Genomic DNA, 19,572 nt, shown 5'->3' on the forward strand with positions numbered 1-19,572 from the left:
ATGCAGATGCACAGCCCCGCCCGTCTGTCTCCACGCTTTTCTACAGTCCTCCTCCTCACCATAGAGTCTACGCATGCAGCTGCACAGCCCCGCCCGTCTGTCTCCACGCTTTTCTACAGTCCTCCCCTTCACCATAGAGTCTCCCCCCTGCCTTAGGGCTCGGCCTCTGTATTCCGCGTACTTCCGGTTGAGGGCGGGCGATGGCCACTACCAGGCTGTGATTGGTTGCGCTCTCAGTCCCTTAGCCCAGTTTTCGCGCTGTGATTGGCTGCCCGGGGAAGGGCGGGGTAACTGGACGTGTGGTCCCGACGTACGGCACACGGCGCTCAGTCTGTTTCGGAGCGGCGGCGCGGGAGGAGTGGAGTCATCATGGTGAGAGCGGGGTCGGTGCGGGCCCCGGGGGAGGCTACAGACCGGGTGTGCGGGAGTGTGGTGCAGTGTGGGTCCCGGGATGGCGGCAGCGCTAGTAGTCAGGTCCTGCGCGGGGACCACGTGCTCTGCCTGCTGCACCACGTGTCCGGGGCCCGACATGGCGGCGGGAGAGGCTCGTGTGTCGTGCGGAGCGCGTGCAGCATCATCCATCCCGGGAGTTGTAGTTCTATAGGTCGGCGCTCAGGATATATAGTCTATTACAGGGTATGCTGGGAGTTGTAGTCCTGCAGTTCGGTGATCAGGATTCAGGGCATGCTGGGAGTTGTAGTCCTGCAGTTCGGTGATCAGGATTCAGGGCATGCTGGGAGTTGTAGTCCTGCAGTTCGGTTATCAGGATTCAGGGCATGCTGGGAGTTGTAGTCCTGCAGGTTGGCGATCAGGATATATAGCTTATTACAGGGCATACTGAGACTTGTAGTCCTGCAGTTTAGTGGTTAGGACATGGATAGAAGTCTATTATCTGGGGATGCTTGGAGTTGTAGTCCTGCAGGTCATTGATCAGTATTTAGGGCATGCTGGGAGTTGTAGTCCTGCAGGCTGGTGATCAGGGCATGCTGGGAGTTGTGGTCCTGCAGGCTGGTGATCAGGGCATGCTGGGAGTTGTGGTCCTGTGGGCTGGTGATCAGGGCATGCTGGGAGTTGTGGTCCTGTGGGCTGGTGATCAGGGCATGCTGGGAGTTGTAGTCCTGCAGGCTGGTGACGTCTCCTCTCCGGCAGGTCCTGCTCCACGTGCTGTTTGAGCATGCGGCGGGTTACGCCCTGTTTGCGGTGAAGGAGGTGGAGGAGATCGGCATGTTGCTGCCGCAGGTGGAGGAGTCTCTTCTGAACATCGGGAAGTTCAGCTCGGTGGTCCGGCTCGTTGGCTTCTCCCCCTTCAAGTCGGCCCAGAGCGCCCTGGAGAATGTCAACGCCATCTCTGAAGGTGAGGAGCTGATGAAGGGGTGGGACTGAGGTGTGAAGGGGCGGGGCTAGGGGCGAGCCGTGATGTCACTAATAATCTGTCAATCCACTGATACGGCTGATGTCACACGTGTTACTGAGCTCGTCCCGTATGCGCCGCCGCCGCCCTGCTGGTGTATGGAGGCTCCCATTATAACCGCCATATAACTCCTCCCCCTACAGGCATTCTCCACGAGGATCTCAAACTCTTCCTGGACACCAACATGCCGGCCAAGAGGAAGAAGGCGCTGCTGGGGGTGGGGGACCCTAAGATCGGAGCTGCCATACAGGAGGAGCTGAAGATCGCCTGCCAGACCGGGGGAGTGGTGGCCGAGGTCATACGAGGTGAGGATGAGGCTAAGTCATCTGGTTAAGGGTCATACCAACTCATCAGGTGCCCAGGGCACCATATACACCGCGGTCACACTGAAGTCAATGGGGCATACCAAGTCCACGAGGGGATCACGTGATGGGGAGTGATGAGACTGCCCCCCCCCCCCCCCCCCCCCCCAATTAAGATTTGGTGTGTCCCTGAAAGCTCCGCCTTCTCTCTGCAGGGATCCGCCTCCACTTCCATGCCCTGGTGAAGGGTCTGACCGCACAGTCGGCTTCTAAGGCTCAGCTCGGCCTCGGTCACAGCTACTCCAGGGCAAAGGTCAAGTTCAACGTCAACCGTGTGGATAACATGATCATCCAGTCCATCAGTCTGCTGGACCAGCTGGACAAAGACATCAACACCTTCTCCATGAGAGTGAGGTGAGTGTGGTGGGGGCTCGGGGTTACCCCTCCCAATGCTTACCGCAGGCAGTGCTCCACCGCCCGCTGTCTGTACAGAAAGAGGAGGGAAAGCATCTTCTCCGTCTACACCACAGGTGGCGCTGCTGTGCCCGTCCTGTATTGTTATCGGGGAGACACGTAGTCGCATCTATAGGGCAGTGTTATAACTCTGCTTCCTCCATCTAGAGAGTGGTATGGCTATCACTTCCCGGAGCTCATAAAGATTGTGTCCGACAACTACACGTACTGCCGCGCCGCCAAACTCATCGGTAACCGCAAGGAGCTGTCCGAGGAGAACCTGGAGGCCTTGGAGGAGATCGTCATGGATAGTGCCAAGGCCCAGGCCATCCTGGAGGCCTCCCGCTCCTCTATGGGTAGGTTTGGCCATGGCTTATTATGGCGGGGTGGTCGTTGGGTTATGACGGGGGTCTCACTAATGTGGGGTCTCTCTTAGGTATGGACATCTCCCCCATTGACCTGATCAACATTGAGAGCTTTTCCAGCCGCGTCATCTCCCTTTCTGAATACCGCAAGGGCCTGCAGGAATATCTGCGATCCAAGATGAACCAGGTGGCCCCCAGCTTGTCGGCCCTCATCGGTGAAGTGGTGAGTGTGGCGCCCCTTCTTTGTCCTCGCTGTTTGTGGGGTCCCCATCTTTGTTTCCACCACAGACATGATGTCAGTGAAATCTGTCAATCCACTGAGACTGCTGCTGATACCCTCACACTGCTGATCTGTGGCACCTCCCCTTCTTGACTGTTAGCTTCTCCCCTGCTGAACTCTGGCTCCTCCCCTGCTTACTCTTAGTTCTCTCCCCAGGTCGGTGCCCGTCTCATCTCCCATGCAGGAAGCCTGACCAACCTGGCCAAGTACCCAGCGTCCACAGTCCAGATCCTTGGGGCGGAGAAGGCGCTGTTCAGGTATAACTGCAGGGCGGTTGTGGTGATGGCAGGTGCCTGGGCGTTGGGGTCTGACACGGCGGCCGCCCGTCAGTGGCGGCAGCGTGAGTGATGGCGGCCACCCCAGAGTCTGAACAACCCCCATTTATTACTTGCAGGTCAGATATTGGGAGGGGGCGGGGCTCTTGGCTACACCTGGTATCGGGATGCTGGGAGTTGTAGTCTACGTAACAATTACCAAGTCTCAGTCATCGCATTCCAGGGCGTTGAAGACGAGAGGCAACACCCCCAAGTATGGCCTCATCTTCCATTCCACGTTCATTGGCCGAGCGGCTGCGAAGAACAAGGGACGCATTTCTCGGTACCTGGCCAACAAGTGCACCATCGCCTCCCGGATAGACTGTTTTTCAGGTGAGCTCCGCCCCCTGGGCACTTGGCAGTACCCGTGCTGCTTTGCAGTGATGCTGAAAATTTTTCGTCAACAGGATAACACCCCGGTGTATGTTGATAGATTTATACTGAGCAAAGCGCGGTCCCCGTCCTCCAGCCACATCCAAAGCTGCCACATCTGTAGTTTCTTTACACAGTGTAACGGAATGCAGCTCTGGAGGGGACTGGAGCATAAGACATAGCTGTAATGTGTCCAAGCTTGACCGGTAATGTCCTTTTGTTACAGAAATACCAACCCCTGTGTTTGGAGATAAATTGCGGGAGCAGGTGGAGGAGAGGCTGGCCTTCTATGAGACCGGGGAGGCTCCTCGAAAGAACCTGGAGGTGATGAAGGAGGCGGCACAGGAGGTCAGTATGTCAGTCCACACAGGGCCCCATGTCTCCTGGTCGGAGGTGATGACTCTTATTCTCCTGACGCAACTGCTGGAGGCAACAACTGATTTAATGAGCCTGATCCAACCAGAGACACTAAGCAGGGCAGAGAGGGGGGCTGATACTAAGCGGGGACAAGACTGAAGATGACCATCTTGTTTACTTCCAGGCCTCTGACGTTGTGTCTGAAATTAAGAGGAAATTGGATAAGAAAGAACGTAAGAAGAAGAAACGTGAGAAGCGGAGGCTGGAGGCCCTGGCGGCGGCTGAGGAGGATGTTGAGGCTGCACCCCCAGAGGATGAGGTATGTATTGGGGTGTGATGTGGGGGCCTTCTAGCTGTACAGACACTACAACTACCAGCAGGTCCTGTACTGACACTTGCTCTTGTCTACAGGGGGAGGAGCCAAGTAAGAAGAAGAAGAAAAAGAAACGAAAGTCTGAGGGTGACATCTCTGAAAACGGGATAGAGGAGGAGCCAGAGGAGCCCACACCGACCAAGAAGAAGAAACAATCCGCCCCTGAGGAGCCGACAACCCCGGCCAAGAAGAAAAAGAAACTCTCCACCTCCGAGGAGGCACCGCCCTCAACGCAAAAGAAAAAGAAGAAAACTAAAGTACAACAGGAGGAGGATGAGGAGGACGAGAGCTGAGGAGGCAGCGGCCTCTGTATGGACTGCTGAGGGCAGAGGAGGAGGAGGCGGCCTCTGTGTATAGACTGCTGAGGGCGGAGCTCACTTCTCCGCATTTCTTATAGATAGCTATATATTTTTCTCTTTTATTTTCTCTGTACAGAGTGAATGTCCGCGGCTCGAGGTCAGAGCTGCCATCTGTCCGCTCAGAGGAATGTGAACCACAAAACATTAAAATTTCTATAAAATCCATTGACGTTACTGTTGTGTATTTTTTGACACTGCCCTCATCCTTAGTCGCAGGAGGTGTTATGTAGTAGGAGCTCTGTGCCCGTTTAAAGGGAGTGTACCATCAGGCCTGGGCTGAAGCACTGGAGATGGGCTGACCCTACCCAAAGTGGGAGTAAACCCCCCCTGCCCCTCTGATACGGCTGCATTGATGGAAAGTTCTGGGATAAAGCCCCTATTGTAGACCTTCACCAGTGGCCAAGATGTATAGAAACGCTTTTTTTAAGATATAGAATATCTTGATCCTATGGATAAGAGCGGATGGGTTTCTTAAGAAAAAAAAAAAGCTTTGGAGCGGCCACTTGTAAGCCTGTAGTGTTCGCTTTCTCTGTAGTCTGATCCCTTTTGAGATGTGGGTGGGGAAGCTCTTATTAGGCGGCGCCTCCTAGGGATCCACATGTAGCTTTCTTGCCTTCACTTTCTTAAGGCCCTGTTCCACGGAACGATTATTGTCCGTATTCAGCCGCTACGAACGATAATCGTCCCGTGGAATAGAGTGCAACGATCAGCCGACATCGTTCATCGTGAGGGTGGTTGAGTGAGGGGCCCGCAAATCTGAGGTCTGGTGAGGGGGTGTTCTGGCGGCTGAAGGGGGGGGAAGTTGATGAGGGGTCCGGGCGTGGAAGCAGGAGGCCGGGGGGGCAGACAGGGACAGCAGCAGCAGGTGAACACCAGCGTGGCAGGAGGGCGCAGGCCAGTGAGTCATGCGCAGGTAATCCGGAATCACGGGCACTTTCCTGATGTACATCAGGAAAGCGCCCATGATTCCGCCGCTCCCATAGACATCTTTCCTGCTCAAAGTAGATTCTGCTTTCCATCGATCCCAGGAGGTTGGTTTTACCATCATTGTGCCCCAACCCAAAGAGGCTAAAGGGATAGGCTACACTCCATTGTGTGGATGTTAGGCAATGCCTCCTTTCTGGATAGACCTAAGCATTGGAGAAAGCTCTTAGTTCTCTTCCACACCATGAATAAGGGACAAGTGGCTTAAGCTAGATTGGAACCTTCCCTTCAAGTTTTGGGGCTCACAACATTAGTTTAGCGGCAGCATCTATTGAGCAGATATGTGGAGCAGTTACATGGAGCTCCATGCATACAAGCTTTAGTTACTGAGCAGTGAGGATCTTTCCTTTGGTAGCAAGGTGCTGCAGTCCGTCGTCCCACTCTGCTTAGGCCGATTCTCTTCTACTGTTTTGGTGGTTGGGTTTTTGTTCTGCATAATCCTTTAGAATTATCAGTAGATGGTGTTATGAGGGAATCTACCAGAGGTATAGTCAGGTACTTTATTGCTTTTTCTTTCTCTGTGGAAGGAATCTGTGATCTCCGTAAGGGGAGACTGTTTCCCTGCTGGAGAGAAGAGCGTGTTCTCTTGTAGGCTCCATGACGCTTGTGTGTTCTCTTGTAGGCTCCATGATGCTTGCGTGTTCTCTTGTAGGCTTCATGACGCTTGTGTTTTCTTGTAGGCTCCATGATGCTTGCGTGTGCTCTTGTAGGCTCCATGATGCTTGCATGTGCTCTTGTAGGCTTCATGATGCCTGCGTGTTCTCTTGTAGGCTCCATGATTCTTGTGTGTACTCTCATAGGCTCCATGATGCTTGTGTGTTCTCTTATAGGCTCTGACACTTATGTGTTCTCTTGTAGGCTCCATGACGCTTGTGTGTTTTCTTGTAGGCTCCATGATGCTTGCGTGTTCTCTTATAGGCTCTGTGACACTTGTGTGTTCTCTTGTAGGCTCCATGATGCTTGCGTGCTCTCTTGTAGGGTTCATGATTAGAGATGAGCAAACCTCGAGCATGCTGGAGTGCATCCGAACCCGATCGTTCGGCATTTGATTAGCGGGGGCTGCTGACGTTAGATAAAGCCATAAGGCTATGTGGAAATCATGGATATAGTAATTGGCTGTATCCATGTTTTCCAGACAACCTTAGAGCTTTATCCAAGTTCAGCAGCCACCGCTAATCAAATGGCGAACGATCGGGTTCGGATGGACTTGAACCCGGTTCGCTCATCTCTATTCATGATGCTCGTGTGCTCTCTTGTAGGGTCCATGATGCTCGTGTGCTCTCTTGTAGGGTCCATGGCGCTTCCGGGTTCTCTTGTAGGCTCTATGACGCTTATGTGGTCTTTTGTAGGCTCTGTGATGCTTGTGTGTTTTCTTGCAGGCTCCATGATGCTTATGTGTTCTCTTGTAATCTCCATGATGCTCGCGTGCTCTCTTGTAGGGTTCATGATGCTTGTGTGTTCTCTTGTAATCTCCATGATGCTTGTGTGTTCTCTTGTAGGGTTCATGATGCTCGCGTGCTCTCTTGTAGGGTTCATGATGTTTGTGTGTTCTCTTGTAGGCTCCATGACGCTTAGGTGGTCTGTTGTAGGCTTCATGACGCTTATGTGGTCTTTTGTAGGCTCCATGACTCTTGCTTACGACTGGGGAATTTCTGGCAGCTTTTTCCTGTCTTGTGAGAAGAGGATGGTCGCTCTTCAAGATTTCCTTCATCAGGTCAAAGATAAAGTTACCGACAAGTAATTTTAGTCCCCCCCCCCCCTTCCTTCCAGAGCTCAGTGACTTTTCCTGACGACCTGATCTGCCTTGGGATAAATGGTATAGGCCAAGTTTCTGTAGCTGAGGGCCATGTACACATCTGAGGCTCTGTGCACATTATATTAATAGAAATGGTGCAGATCCTGACACCTTGTGTGTGGCTATAGGTTGTTCTCTCACCCCGATCCCGACATCTTGCATGTGGCTATCCTGTCACCCTGTGTATGGCTTTAGGTTGCCCTGACACCCCATGTGAGGCTATAGGTCATCTGATGCTGATGTCATTACACACAGGTCTTGCTGTATGCAAGTTAGTACCTCAGGGTGTTTGGTGGTCTCCTGTATTTGGAATTTTGGTGGGCTTATACTATTGCTGCAGGCTGGATGGCTATACCTCTTTTTTTACCATGCAAACTTTGAATCCTTGATACCCTTGTAGTTAGTGCCCTCCTGTGCATAGGCCGTGATGTATTATACTGGTGGGGGTACAGCTGACGCAGGAGACATCACACAGCGCACACCTTTATTTATGTAAAGAGCAGCACACACTGAATTAAAAACCTGTATACACGCAGAGCCCACAGTCGTCCATAAATTATATTCTAATCCCCTGCCCCCCATAGCAGTATCTTCCGTGCATTATATTCTGTATATCCAATCCCCATCAGTGTTTTACATTCTGGGAATCCTGTTTTCAATGCATTGTATTGTGCCCATAGCGGTACCTTCAGTGTCTTACGTTACAGGAATCCCATGTCCCTGGAGTTTTCATCAGTGCCTTACACTGTAGGAATCCTATTCCCATAGTGATGCCATCAGTGCATTACATTCAGTGCCTGTAACTGTGTATATCATGCCCATGGCGGTACCTTTAATTCACTGTGTTCCATTCTAATGCCCTCAGCAGTTGGTATATATTAATTTGTTAGATATATTCAGCATAACAAAAGAGCAGGGTGGTGTAGTAGGGGTGATGAGGTGAGCACTGCACAATGCTGTTTCCTCATGGAGCGCACACATAATATACACACAGGACAGGAAAGTGAAGCGATTCCTCAGCAATGATCACGAAGCAGTGGGGATGCTTTATGAGTTGAGGTTAGCAATCACGGCCTGCGTGTAGTCCAGGGATGTGGCGTATCCTCCCATGTCGGTTGTTCGCACCTGAAAGTGATAAAAGCGCCTTCACGAGTTACAAAGCGACAAGGATGTTACATCGTGAATAGACTGTAATGAGAAAAAGAGAGACAAGGGGCGCTTCCTTGTGTGATAAAAGATGACCAGGTTGTGGTAGCAGGGTTTTGCAGGGATTCACTCACCTGGGTAGGTTGTGCAAAATTTAGGCACAACTCTATATAAAGCATAGAAAGGTGTACTCCGCAGCTGTATTGGGGGACATCACCACCGATGGTGGGAGGAGCAAATGCAGATGTGTACATTACTGATTACACATCTGCATCATGAATAGACTGTTATACCGTATACTGGTCACTAGGGGTCACCTCAGCAACCCTTCTGTCCTGCCTGAGCCAAGATAGGCAGCTGTTACATGGACTATAGTAGGAGGGGTAATAATAGATACAACCCTGATACAAACACACGAGTCAATGCAAACATCACACCACCCATACTAATAAACTGCGGGCCACCATCAAAGATATGCTGTGTATATATCATGGAGGCAGGGTCCCATCCCCACAACGATGGGGGAGGAGGTGGATATAAAGGGGGGGGGGGGGGGGGGGGTAGTGACTTCACAGTGAAGGATTATTAGGAGGGGGCTGGTGACATCATAGTATTGGGAGGGAGCAATGACTGCAGTGAGCCCTATTTGCAGTTGCTGGCAGGTCAGTAGCCACTTTAATGTAGCCTTCTTATGTGGCATCGATCTCACATCGTCCTTTTCTATTCTCACTCGGAACCGAAGTGGTTGATTAGTAGAGGCTGCAGCGCCACCGACAGGATCAGACTAGATTTGGTTCTTCCTTCTCTATAATCTGCATATTTGTGCTGAAAAGGTCCATGTCTGTCTGTATAGAACATTTCACCAGAAGCAACATGGGACATCCATAGGGGAATTAAAGAGGCGACAGGCCGCCATTTCCTGGTCAGTGGTGGCTTCCTCAGTGGTGTCCGTTATACCCATGCCTGTTCAGACTAGGGTCTTCTGTGGTGTCCTATGACCACCATGCTTGTTCAGTCTGTAGCCTCTCCTGTGGTGTCCTATGACCACCATGCTTGTTCAGTCTAGGGTCTTCTGTGGTGTCCTATGACCACCATGCTTGTTCAGTCTAGGGTCTTCTGTGGTTTCCTATGACCACCATGCTTGTTCAGTCTGTAGCCTCTCCTGTGGTGTCCTATGACCACCATGCTTGTTCAGTCTAGGGTCTTCTGTGGTGTCCTATAACCACCATGCTTGTTCAGTCTAGGGTCTTCTGTGGTGTCCTACACCCACCATGCCTGTTCAGTCTAGGGTCTTCTGTGGTGTCCTATGACCACCATGCCTGTTCAGTCTAGGGTCTTCTGTGGTGTCCTATGACCACCATGCCTGTTCAGTCTAGGGTCTTCTGTGGTGTCCTATGACCACCATGCCTGTTCAGTCTGTAGATGCTTCTGTGGCTCTTGCTGTTCATCATGGGCTCCTTCTCCCCATTCTCAGAATCGCCTGTTGTGCTCCTGATCCTAACAGGACCCCGTGCCCTCTGCCTGTCACATCTCATCCACCTACATAGGGGTCGTCTTACATTTTCTCCCTGCACTGTGGATGTTTGCTCAGTGTACATCATTGTATGTTATCAATTACACTCCATCTTCCTAGCACAATGTATTCTACACCACCCGTCCCCCTTATATTCTCAACCACTGGGGCCTGGACACCATAGACCTGTTCAGCAGCAGATCCTGCACGTGTTGTACTGTGGCCTCCATGACGGGACTTGTATCTCTGGTAGGTGTTACAGTACTATCCTCTTGTCCCCCAGATCACCCATGATATTCACTGCACCGGTCAGTGGTTTTAATGTTCTGGCTGTTCACAGACTGTACAGTGCAGAATATATCACAAGACGTGTACAGATTAGAGGACACAAGGACACGTTAACCTGTCAGTTTAATACCGGCCCTGGGACGGACATAATAAATATCATCTGTACATCTCATATAAAAAGTAATCATGTAGAAAAGCCGATGCCGTCGCCATGTCATGTAGCGTACAGCCAGGGGTATACAGCGTACAGCCAGGGGTATACACCGTACAGCCAGGGGTATACAGCGTACAGCCAGGGGTATACACCGTACAGCCAGGGGAGGACACGGTAACGTCTAGTATGAGTAGCGGGCATGCAAATGGTCAATGACGGCCTTGATGAAGTCGGTGGTGGTGGCGTAGCCTCCCATGTCTCGCGTTCGCACCTGGAAGACGAAAACGGCGAAAACACGAAAAGAAGAAAAAAAACGCAAATAAAAATAATGAAGTGAAAGCAGCAAAATGAACACAGGCAAAGAAGGAAGTGGACGGCTTCAGTTTCTTGACACCCTTGAAGGCTCCGGCCAAGAATCCTTAAAGGGGTTGTTGACCCCAAAATTTTTTTCTTTCAACTCAACTGGTGAGATTTGTGATTTACTTCTATAAAAAAATCTCCAGTTTTCCGGTACTTATCAGCTGCTGTATGTCCTGCAGGAAGTGGTATATTCTCTCCAGTCTGGAAAGTGGGAGATTTTTTTTTTTTTTTTTTTGAAATATTTGCTGCTGCTCTGGACAGTTCCTGACATGGACAGAGGTGGCAGCAGAGAGCACTGTGTCAGACTGGAGAGAATACATCACTTCCTGCAGGACATACAGCAGCTGATAAGTACTGGAAGACTTAATAGAAGTAAATTATAAATCTCTGGTATTTTCACGCACCAGTTGATTTGAAAGAAAAAATATTTTGGTGAACAGTGGTTAGTGTCATGTGATGCACTCAGGGGGCGTGGTTAGTGTCATGTGACGCACTCAGGGAGGCGTAGTTAGTGCAATGTGACACACTCAGGGGAGGCGTGGTTAGTGCCATGTGATACATTCAGGGAGGCATGGTTAGTGTCATGCGAAGCACTCGGGGGGTGTGGTTAGTACCATGTAATAAGCTCAGGGGGGGGCGTAGTTAGCGCCATGCAACGCACTTGGGTGGGGGTGGGGCTGGTTAGTGCCATGTGATACACTCAGGGGAGGCGTATTAGTGTCATGTGACGCACTCGGGTGGGGGTGGGGCTGGTTAGTGATATGCGAAGCACTCGGGGGGCGTGGTTAGTACCATGTGATACGCTCAGGGGGGGCGTAGTTAGTGCTATGTGATACACTCAGGGGAGGCGTGGTTAGTGCCATATGATACACAGGAGAGGCGTGGTTAGTGCCATGTGATGCGCACAGGGGGGCGTAGCTAGTGCCATGCACTTGGGTGGGGGTGGGGCTGGTTAGTGCCATGTGATACACTCAGGGGAGGCATGGTTAGTGCCATATGATACACAGGAGAGGGGTGGTTAGTGCCATGTGATATGCTCAGGGGGGCGTAGCTAGTGCCATGCACTTGGGTGGGGGTGGGGCTGGTTAGTGCCATGTGATACACTCAGGGGAGGCGTATTAGTGTCATGTGATGCACCCGGGGGGGGGGCATGGTAAGTGACATGTGACGCACTCAGGGGAAGGGGGGTTGAGGCGGCTGGGGGTCTGGTTAGTGCCCTGTGATACGCTCAGGGGGGGCGTAGTTAGTGCCATGCAACGCACTCGGGTGGGGGTAGGGCTGGTTAGTGCCATGTGATACACTCGGGGGGCGTGGTTAGTGTCATGTGACGAACTCGGGGGGAGGGGCATGGTAAGTGACATGCGACGCACTCGGGGGGGGGGGGACTGGTTAGTGCCATGCGACGCACTTGGGGGGGCGTGGTTAGTGCCATGTGATACGCTCAGGAAGGCGTAGTTAGTGCCATACAACGCACTCGGGTGGGGGTGGTTAGTGCCATGCGGCAAGCACTGGGAGGAGCAGACACCAGCGTTCTGCAGGATCAGCAGAGAATTGTGGGTAATTCTCTCAGCGCTCAGCCTCAGCCTGTTGCCATCTAGTGTGCAGAAACCATTCACCTCCATACACAGCCGATCCCAGAGTTACCTTCACACACCCCTGACCTTGTTCTAGGGCTGACTACATCTCTCTGTTGCATTGCATTCAGGGGGTTGTGGTGTTCACACAATGCAATGCATGATGGGAGGAAGGTGTGCTCAGCGCTCTATGGTTCTCACCTTTCCCTGCTTGATCACCTTCTTCACGGCATCGGAGATCAGATTGGAGTGATACTCGAGGCTGGAGGAGGAGAAGAGATGTAATGAGGACACGCCCACCCACCAGGGTCACGCCCCCTATCACATGATCACTTACTTCAGGTGGCGCAGCATGTTAGTGGCAGTTAGCAGCATGGCGGTGGGGTTGGCGATATTTCTGCCTACAGCCTGGGCAAAGGGATGGCGGGCACCCTGCAAGAAGGAAAGAGTCAGAGTAACAACTGTAAGAGCGCCCCCCAGTGTCAGGATCCCACAACCAGACTCACCGTCTCGAACACGGCGTACTCAGCGCTGTAACTCTCCCCCGGCACCACGCCCGCTCCACCGACCAGCCCCGCCGCCAGGTTATCAATGATGTTACCGTACAGATTGGGCATCACCAGCACATCGAACTGGTAAGGGTTCTGTACCAGCTGCAGGGAGAGAGACATGGTGGTCACGAGCAGTGGTAACAGACAGCCCCGCCCACTGTGGGACGGAGCCAGACAGCCCCGCCCACTGTGGGACGGAGCCAGACAGCCCCGCCCACTGTGGGACGGAGCCAGACAGCCCCGCCCACTGTGGGACGGAGCCAGACAGCCCCGCCCACTGTGGGACGGAGACAGCCAGCCCCGCCCACTGTGGGACGGAGACAGACAGCCCCGCCCACTGTGGGACTGAGACAGACAGCCCCGCCCACTATGGGACGGAGACAGACAGCCCCGCCCACTATGGGGACGGAGACAGACAGCCCCGCCCACTATGGGGACGGAGACAGACAGCCCCGCCCACTATGGGGACGGAGACAGACAGCCCCGCCCACTATGGGGACGGAGACAGACAGCCCCGCCCACTATGGGGACGGAGACAGACAGCCCCGCCCACTATGGGACGGAGACAGACAGCCCCGCCCACTATGGGACGGAGACAGACAGCCCCGCCCACTATGGGACGGAGACAGACAGCCCCGCCCACTATGGGACGGAGACAGACAGCCCCGCCCACTATGGGACGGAGACAGACAGCCCCGCCCACTATGGGACGGAGACAGACAGCCCCGCCCACTATGGGACGGAGACAGACAGCCCCGCCCACTATGGGACGGAGACAGACAGCCCCGCCCACTATGGGACGGAGACAGACAGCCCCGCCCACTATGGGGACGGAGACAGACAGCCCCGCCCACTATGGGACGGAGACAGACAGCCCCGCCCACTATGGGACGGAGACAGACAGCCCCGCCCACTATGGGACGGAGACAGACAGCCCCGCCCACTATGGGACGGAGACAGACAGCCCCGCCCACTATGGGACGGAGACAGACAGCCCCGCCCACTATGGGACGGAGACAGACAGCCCCGCCCACTATGGGACGGAGACAGACAGCCCCGCCCACTATGGGACAGAGACAGACAGCCCCGCCCACTATGGGACGGAGACAGACAGCCCCGCCCACTATGGGACGGAGACAGACAGCCCCGCCCACTATGGGACGGAGACAGACAGCCCCGCCCACTATGGGACGGAGACAGACAGCCCCACCCACTATGGGGTGGAGACAGACAGCCCCGCCCACTATGGGGTGGTCAGCGGACGTGGCTTGGTTCCCCCCTCACCTGCATGCAGCAGTTGTCGATGATCATGGTCTCAAACTGGATTCTAGGATATAATTCTGCAACCTCCTTACAGCACTGCAGGAACAGACCGTCCCCCAACTTCCTGCAGGAAAAGAGGTCATAAAGGGTTAACCAGGAAGTCACTGGAGGTGGGGCCTAAAAAATCTGTGCCCGCCCCCTAGTGATGGATGCCTGTGTGCCCGCCCCCTAGTGATGGAGGCCCGCGTGTGTGCCCGCCCCCCTAGTGATGGAGGCCCGCGTGTGTGCCCGCCCCCCTAGTGATGGAGGCCCACGTGTGTGCCCGCCCCCCTAGTGATGGAGGCCCGCGTGTGTGCCCGCCCCCCTAGTGATGGAGGCCCACGTGTGTGCCCGCCCCCCTAGTGATGGAGGCCCGCGTGTGTGCCCGCCCCCCTAGTGATGGAGGCCCACGTGTGTGCCCGCCCCCCTAGTGATGGAGGCCCGCGTGTGTACCCACCCCCCCTAGTGATGGAGGCCCGCGTGTGTGCCCTCCCCCTCTAGTGATGGAGGCCCGCGTGTGTGCCCTCCCCCCTAGTGATGGAGGCCCGCGTGTGTGCCCACCCCCTCTGGTGATGGAGGCCGCGTGTCTTCCACCCTCCCCCTTGTATCAGCTGCTGGACAGGAAATGGAGAACAAGGTCCAGGTTACAGAGAGTAGACAAGATCAGTCGATCTATAAACAGGATAAATCCATAGATCTGCTGGTCATGTCTGCTCTCTATAGATGGGGAACTGTCCATGGATCTGCTGGTCATGTCTGCTCTCTATAGAGAACTGTCCATGGATCTGCTGGTCATGTCTGCTCTCTATAGATGGGGAACTGTTCCTGGACTTGCTGGTGATGTCTGCTCTCTATAGATGGGGTACTGTCCATGGATCTACTGATCCTGTCTGCTCTCTATAGATGGGGAACTGTCCATGGATCTGCTGGTCATGTCTGCTCTCTATAGATGGGGAACTGTTCCTGGATTTGCTGGTCATGTCTACTCTCTATAGATGGGGTACTGTCCATGGATCTGCTGGTCATGTCTGCTCTCTATAGAGAATTGTCCATGGATCTGCTGGTCATGCCTGCTCTCTATAGATGGGGAACTGTCCATGGATCTGCTGGTCATGCCTGCTCTCTATAGATGGGGTACTGTCCATGGATCTGCTGGTCATGTCTGCTCTCTATAGATGGGGAACTGTCCATGGATCTGCTGGTCATGTCTGCTCTCTATAGATGGGGAACTGTCCATGGATCTGCTGGCCATGTCTGCTCTCTATAGAGAATTGTCCATGGATCTGCTGGCCATGTCTGCTCTCTATAGATGGGAAACTGTTCCTGGATTTGCTGGTCATGTCTGCTCTCTATAGATGGGGAACTGTCCATGGATCTGTAGGTCATGTCTGCTCTCTATAGATGGGGAACTGTTCCTGGATTTGCTGGTCATGTCTACTCTCTATAGATGGGGAACTGTCCATGGATCTGTAGGTCATGTCTGCTCTCTATAGATGGGGAACTGTCCATGGATCTACTGATCCTGTCTGCTCTCTATAGATGGGGAACTGTCCATGGATCTACTGATCCTGTCTGCTCTCTATAGATGGGGAACTGTCCATGGATTTGCTGGTCATGTCTGCTTTCTATAGAGAATTGTCCATGGATCTGCTGGTCATGTCTTCTCTCTATAGATGGGGTACTGTCCATGGATCTGCCAGTCATGTCTGCTCTCTATAGAGAACTGTCCATGGATCTGCTGGTCATGTCTGCTCTCTATAGATGGGGAACTGTCCATGGATTTGCTGGTCATGTCTACTCTCTATAGATGGGGAACTGTCCATGGATCTGCTGGTCATGTCTGCTCTCTATAGATGGGGTACTGTCCATGGATTTGCTGGTCATGTCTGCTTTCTATAGAGAATTGTCCATGGATCTGCTGGTCATGTCTTCTCTCTATAGATGGGGTACTGTCCATGGATCTGCCAGTCATGTCTGCTCTCTATAGATAGGATCCCGCCCCCAGCACCTCTTACATGATGTTGGCCTTGTGCACAGCGGTGACCTTAGAACGACCTTTCTTTGTGGCGTAGTCGAAGGCGAACTTGGCGATCCTGTTGGATTTCTCGCGGGTGATGATCTTCAGACACTCGATGACGCCGCTGACGCTCTGCAGAGAGTGAGGGGGATGTTAGGTGTCCTGCGCTCCCCGACGCCCCCTCACCGCCCATCACCCACCTCGTGCTCCAGCGAGCTGTACTCGCCCTCCGTCTGCTCCCGGATGATCACCAGGTCCAGGTTGTTGTGCCGGGTCTTGTAGCCGGGGAGACTCTTCACATGAACAACATTGGCAAAGAGATCCAGCTTCCTCCTGTGATGGTGAAGAGAGGTCGCTGACCGTCAGGGAAAGTAACACCCCCCCCCACCTATATGCCCGACCCCTGAGGAAGGACAGCCGGACGTACCTCAGCCTCATCTCATATGACGCCAGCTCTCCCTTATACTCCATAGGGGTGTGGATCTTCCCTGAAAGAGAGGAAAGGGACACCGGGAAGGATAATTGTACCCATAATGCCCTGGTTCTAGCCACGCACACCCGTCTCATCTATACACGGTTGCGCCTCTTACCCTTTATGGCCACCCTGTTTGCCTGCATGGACGCCAGCACCTCCTCCAGCTTCTCAGGAGACGCCATGTTCTGCACCTCGCTCAGGTGATGCTCATCAAACTCCACCGGGACGTCCGCCGCCTGCAGGAGCCAGACGTGGGGGCGGAGTCAGTAATATGGTGCCAAGGAGGAGGGACCCCTGGATGTTAGGGGGGGGGGGGAGAGCCTCAGTAAGAGAGGAGGAGGGGTCCCAGGATCTGTAAGGGGAGGATCCTCAGTAATATGGGGGAGGGGCTCCAGATCATAGGGGAGGAACCTTAGTGATACAGGGGAAGGGGCCCCAGTATACAGATGAGGCAGATCTTTATTTCAGGGGGCGGGGTCACAGTTGGGGCAGGGTCTGCTCACCTTGAAGACTTCCTTCACAGAATGCATGAGCTCAGGCCCCACGCCGTCCCCGGGGATCATGGTGACGTGAAAGGCCCCCTCCGACCGCACCGGCTCCGTCTGCAGAGAACAGACGCATGTTACCATGGTGACCGGGCAGACAGTCTGGGCAGTGATGTGTTACCATGGTGACCGGGCAGACAGTGTGGGCAGTGATGTGTTACCATGGTGACCGGGCAGACAGTGTGGGCAGTGATGTGTTACCATGGTGACCGGGCAGACAGTGTGGGCAGTGATGTGTTACCATGGTGACCGGTCAGGCAGTGTGGACACTGATGTGTTACCATGGTGACCGGGCAGGCAGTGATGTGTTACCATGGTGACCGGGCAGACAGTGATGTGTTACCATGGTGACCGGGCAGACAGTGATGTGTTACCATGGTGACCGGGCAGGCAGTGATGTGTTACCATGGTGACCGGGCAGGCAGTGATGTGTTACCATGGTGACCGGGCAGGCAGTGATGTGTTACCATGGTGACCGGGCAGGCAGTGATGTGTTACCATGGTGACCGGGCAGGCAGTGATGTGTTACCATGGTGACCGGGCAGACAGTGATGTGTTACCATGGTGACCGGGCAGACAGTGATGTGTTACCATGGTGACTGGTCAGACAGTGTGGGCAGTGATGTGTTACAATGGTGACCGGGCAGACAGTGTGGGCAGTGATGTGTTACCATGGTGACCGGGCAGACAGTGATGTGTTACCATGGTGACCGGGCAGACAGTGATGTGTTACCATGGTGACTGGTCAGACAGTGTGGGCAGTGATGTGTTACAATGGTGACCGGGCAGACAGTGTGGGCAGTGATGTGTTACCATGGTGACCGGGCAGACAGTGATGTGTTACCATGGTGACCGGGCAGACAGTGATGTGTTACCATGGTGACCGGGCAGACAGTGATGTGTTACCATGGTGACCGGTCAGACAGTGATGTGTTACCATGGTGACCGGGCAGACAGTGTGGGCAGTGATGTGTTACCATGGTGACCGGGCAGGCAGTGATGTGTTACCATGGTGACCGGGCAGGCAGTGATGTGTTACCATGGTGACCGGGCAGGCAGTGATGTGTTACCATGGTGACCGGGCAGGCAGTGATGTGTTACCATGGTGACCGGGCAGGCAGTGATGTGTTACCATGGTGACCGGGCAGGCAGTGATGTGTTACCATGGTGACCGGGCAGGCAGTGATGTGTTACCATGGTGACCGGGCAGGCAGTGATGTGTTACCATGGTGACCGGGCAGGCAGTGATGTGTTACCATGGTGACCGGGCAGGCAGTGATGTGTTACCATGGTGACCGGGCAGGCAGTGATGTGTTACCATGGTGACCGGGCAGGCAGTGATGTGTTACCATGGTGACCGGGCAGACAGTGATGTGTTACCATGGTGACTGGTCAGACAGTGTGGACAGTGATGTGTTACCATGGTGACCGGGCAGACAGTGTGGGCAGCGATGTGTTACCATGGTGACGGGGCAGGCAGTGATGTGTTACCATGGTGACCGGGCAGGCAGTGATGTGTTACCATGGTGACCGGGCAGACAGTGATGTGTTACCATGGTGACTGGTCAGACAGTGTGGACAGTGATGTGTTACCATGGTGACCGGGCAGACAGTGATGTGTTACCATGGTGACTGGTCAGACAGTGTGGACAGTGATGTGTTACCATGGTGACCGGGCAGACAGTGTGGACAGTGATGTGTTACCATGGTGACCGGGCAGACAGTGATGTGTTACCATGGTGACCGGGCAGACAGTGTGGGCAGTGATGTGTTACCATGGTGACCGGGCAGGCAGTGATGTGTTACCATGGTGACCGGGCAGGCAGTGATGTGTTACCATGGTGACCGGGCAGACAGTGATGTGTTACCATGGTGACCGGGCAGACAGTGTGGACAGTGATGTGTTACCATGGTGACCGTGATGTGGACGGTTGCTCCTCACCTGGCTGTTCAGAGCCCGCAGCACCGGAGACACCGAGGACACCGAGCGGCTGAGCGGAGCGGGAACCCCCCGGGACAAACATCTCCGCACCTGGTAACAAGAAGCCCGTTATATCATCACGTGTCCCGCCCCGGACACTGCGCCCTCCCCGGTGTCCTCCCTACCTGTCCCAACCGTGTCAGCTGCCTCAGCGCCGCCATGATGACCTGCCGCACCACTTCCGGTCACATGACATCCCGTCCACGAAATCACCCCGCCCCTTCTGTCCTGTCAGTCAGCGCACAACTGTCTGGTACCACAAGCAGCTTCTGCTAAGCATCGGTAACACTGACATCTGGTG

The 19,572-nt window shown here is 54.0% G+C and overlaps 2 protein-coding genes and 2 non-coding genes across 6 annotated transcripts; 3 read left to right on the top strand and 1 right to left on the bottom strand.

The window, feature by feature from the left end:
- Positions 1-279: 279 nt before the first annotated feature.
- NOP56 (NOP56 ribonucleoprotein) lies at positions 280-4,751 on the top strand. The gene is made up of 11 exons (XM_069977087.1): positions 280-372; positions 1,150-1,354; positions 1,555-1,716; positions 1,929-2,127; positions 2,335-2,522; positions 2,603-2,754; positions 2,968-3,068; positions 3,310-3,458; positions 3,724-3,845; positions 4,039-4,173; positions 4,266-4,751. The coding sequence occupies exons 1-11, from the start codon at positions 370-372 to the stop codon at positions 4,518-4,520; spliced, it is 1,671 nt and encodes a 556-aa protein (XP_069833188.1). The 5' UTR covers positions 280-369; the 3' UTR covers positions 4,521-4,751.
- LOC138797944 (small nucleolar RNA SNORA51) lies at positions 2,154-2,288 on the top strand. Its single transcript, XR_011364033.1, has one exon. It is a non-coding gene; the product is annotated as a small nucleolar RNA SNORA51 (small nucleolar RNA).
- LOC138797940 (small nucleolar RNA SNORD57) lies at positions 3,886-3,954 on the top strand. The gene has a single exon (XR_011364029.1). It is a non-coding gene; the product is annotated as a small nucleolar RNA SNORD57 (small nucleolar RNA).
- A 3,084-nt stretch (positions 4,752-7,835) lies between the features above and the next one.
- IDH3B (isocitrate dehydrogenase (NAD(+)) 3 non-catalytic subunit beta) lies at positions 7,836-19,505 on the bottom strand. 3 transcript variants are annotated; one of them, XR_011363906.1, is made up of 13 exons: positions 19,397-19,505; positions 19,233-19,322; positions 17,249-17,347; positions 16,861-16,981; positions 16,698-16,758; positions 16,471-16,603; positions 16,269-16,402; positions 14,236-14,338; positions 12,907-13,053; positions 12,738-12,832; positions 12,602-12,662; positions 10,577-10,737; positions 10,417-10,534 (listed from the first exon to the last, which is right to left on the bottom strand). XR_011363906.1 is itself a non-coding variant. In XM_069977090.1 (12 exons), exons 1-12 carry the CDS (start codon positions 19,430-19,432, stop codon positions 8,413-8,415), a joined length of 1,158 nt encoding a protein of 385 aa, XP_069833191.1. In that variant the 5' UTR covers positions 19,433-19,505; the 3' UTR covers positions 7,836-8,412. The 3 variants fall into 3 exon arrangements, 2 of the variants coding, with proteins under 2 accessions (XP_069833191.1, XP_069833189.1); XM_069977090.1 differs by lacking the exons at positions 10,417-10,534; positions 10,577-10,737 and adding an exon at positions 7,836-8,490; XM_069977088.1 differs by having other exon boundaries at positions 10,417-10,737.
- Positions 19,506-19,572: the final 67 nt, after the last annotated feature.

This window comes from Dendropsophus ebraccatus, chromosome 7 (genome assembly GCF_027789765.1).
Source record: "Dendropsophus ebraccatus isolate aDenEbr1 chromosome 7, aDenEbr1.pat, whole genome shotgun sequence".
NCBI classification, from domain to species: domain Eukaryota; kingdom Metazoa; phylum Chordata; class Amphibia; order Anura; family Hylidae; genus Dendropsophus; species Dendropsophus ebraccatus.

Coding starts and splice junctions, on each gene's coding strand:
- NOP56 (XM_069977087.1), top strand. Junction 1,355..1,554: donor TGTCAACGCCATCTCTGAAG/GTGAGGAGCTGA, acceptor CTCCCCCTACAG/GCATTCTCCACGAGGATCTC. Junction 2,755..2,967: donor CGGCCCTCATCGGTGAAGTG/GTGAGTGTGGCG, acceptor TTCTCTCCCCAG/GTCGGTGCCCGTCTCATCTC.
- IDH3B (XM_069977088.1), bottom strand. CDS start 19,432: ATGGCGGCGCTGAGGCAGCTGACACGGTTGGGACAG. Junction 16,982..17,248: donor CTGTGAAGGAAGTCTTCAAG/GTGAGCAGACCC, acceptor TGGCTCCTGCAG/GCGGCGGACGTCCCGGTGGA. Junction 13,054..14,235: donor TCGACAACTGCTGCATGCAG/GTGAGGGGGGAA, acceptor CTCTCCCTGCAG/CTGGTACAGAACCCTTACCA.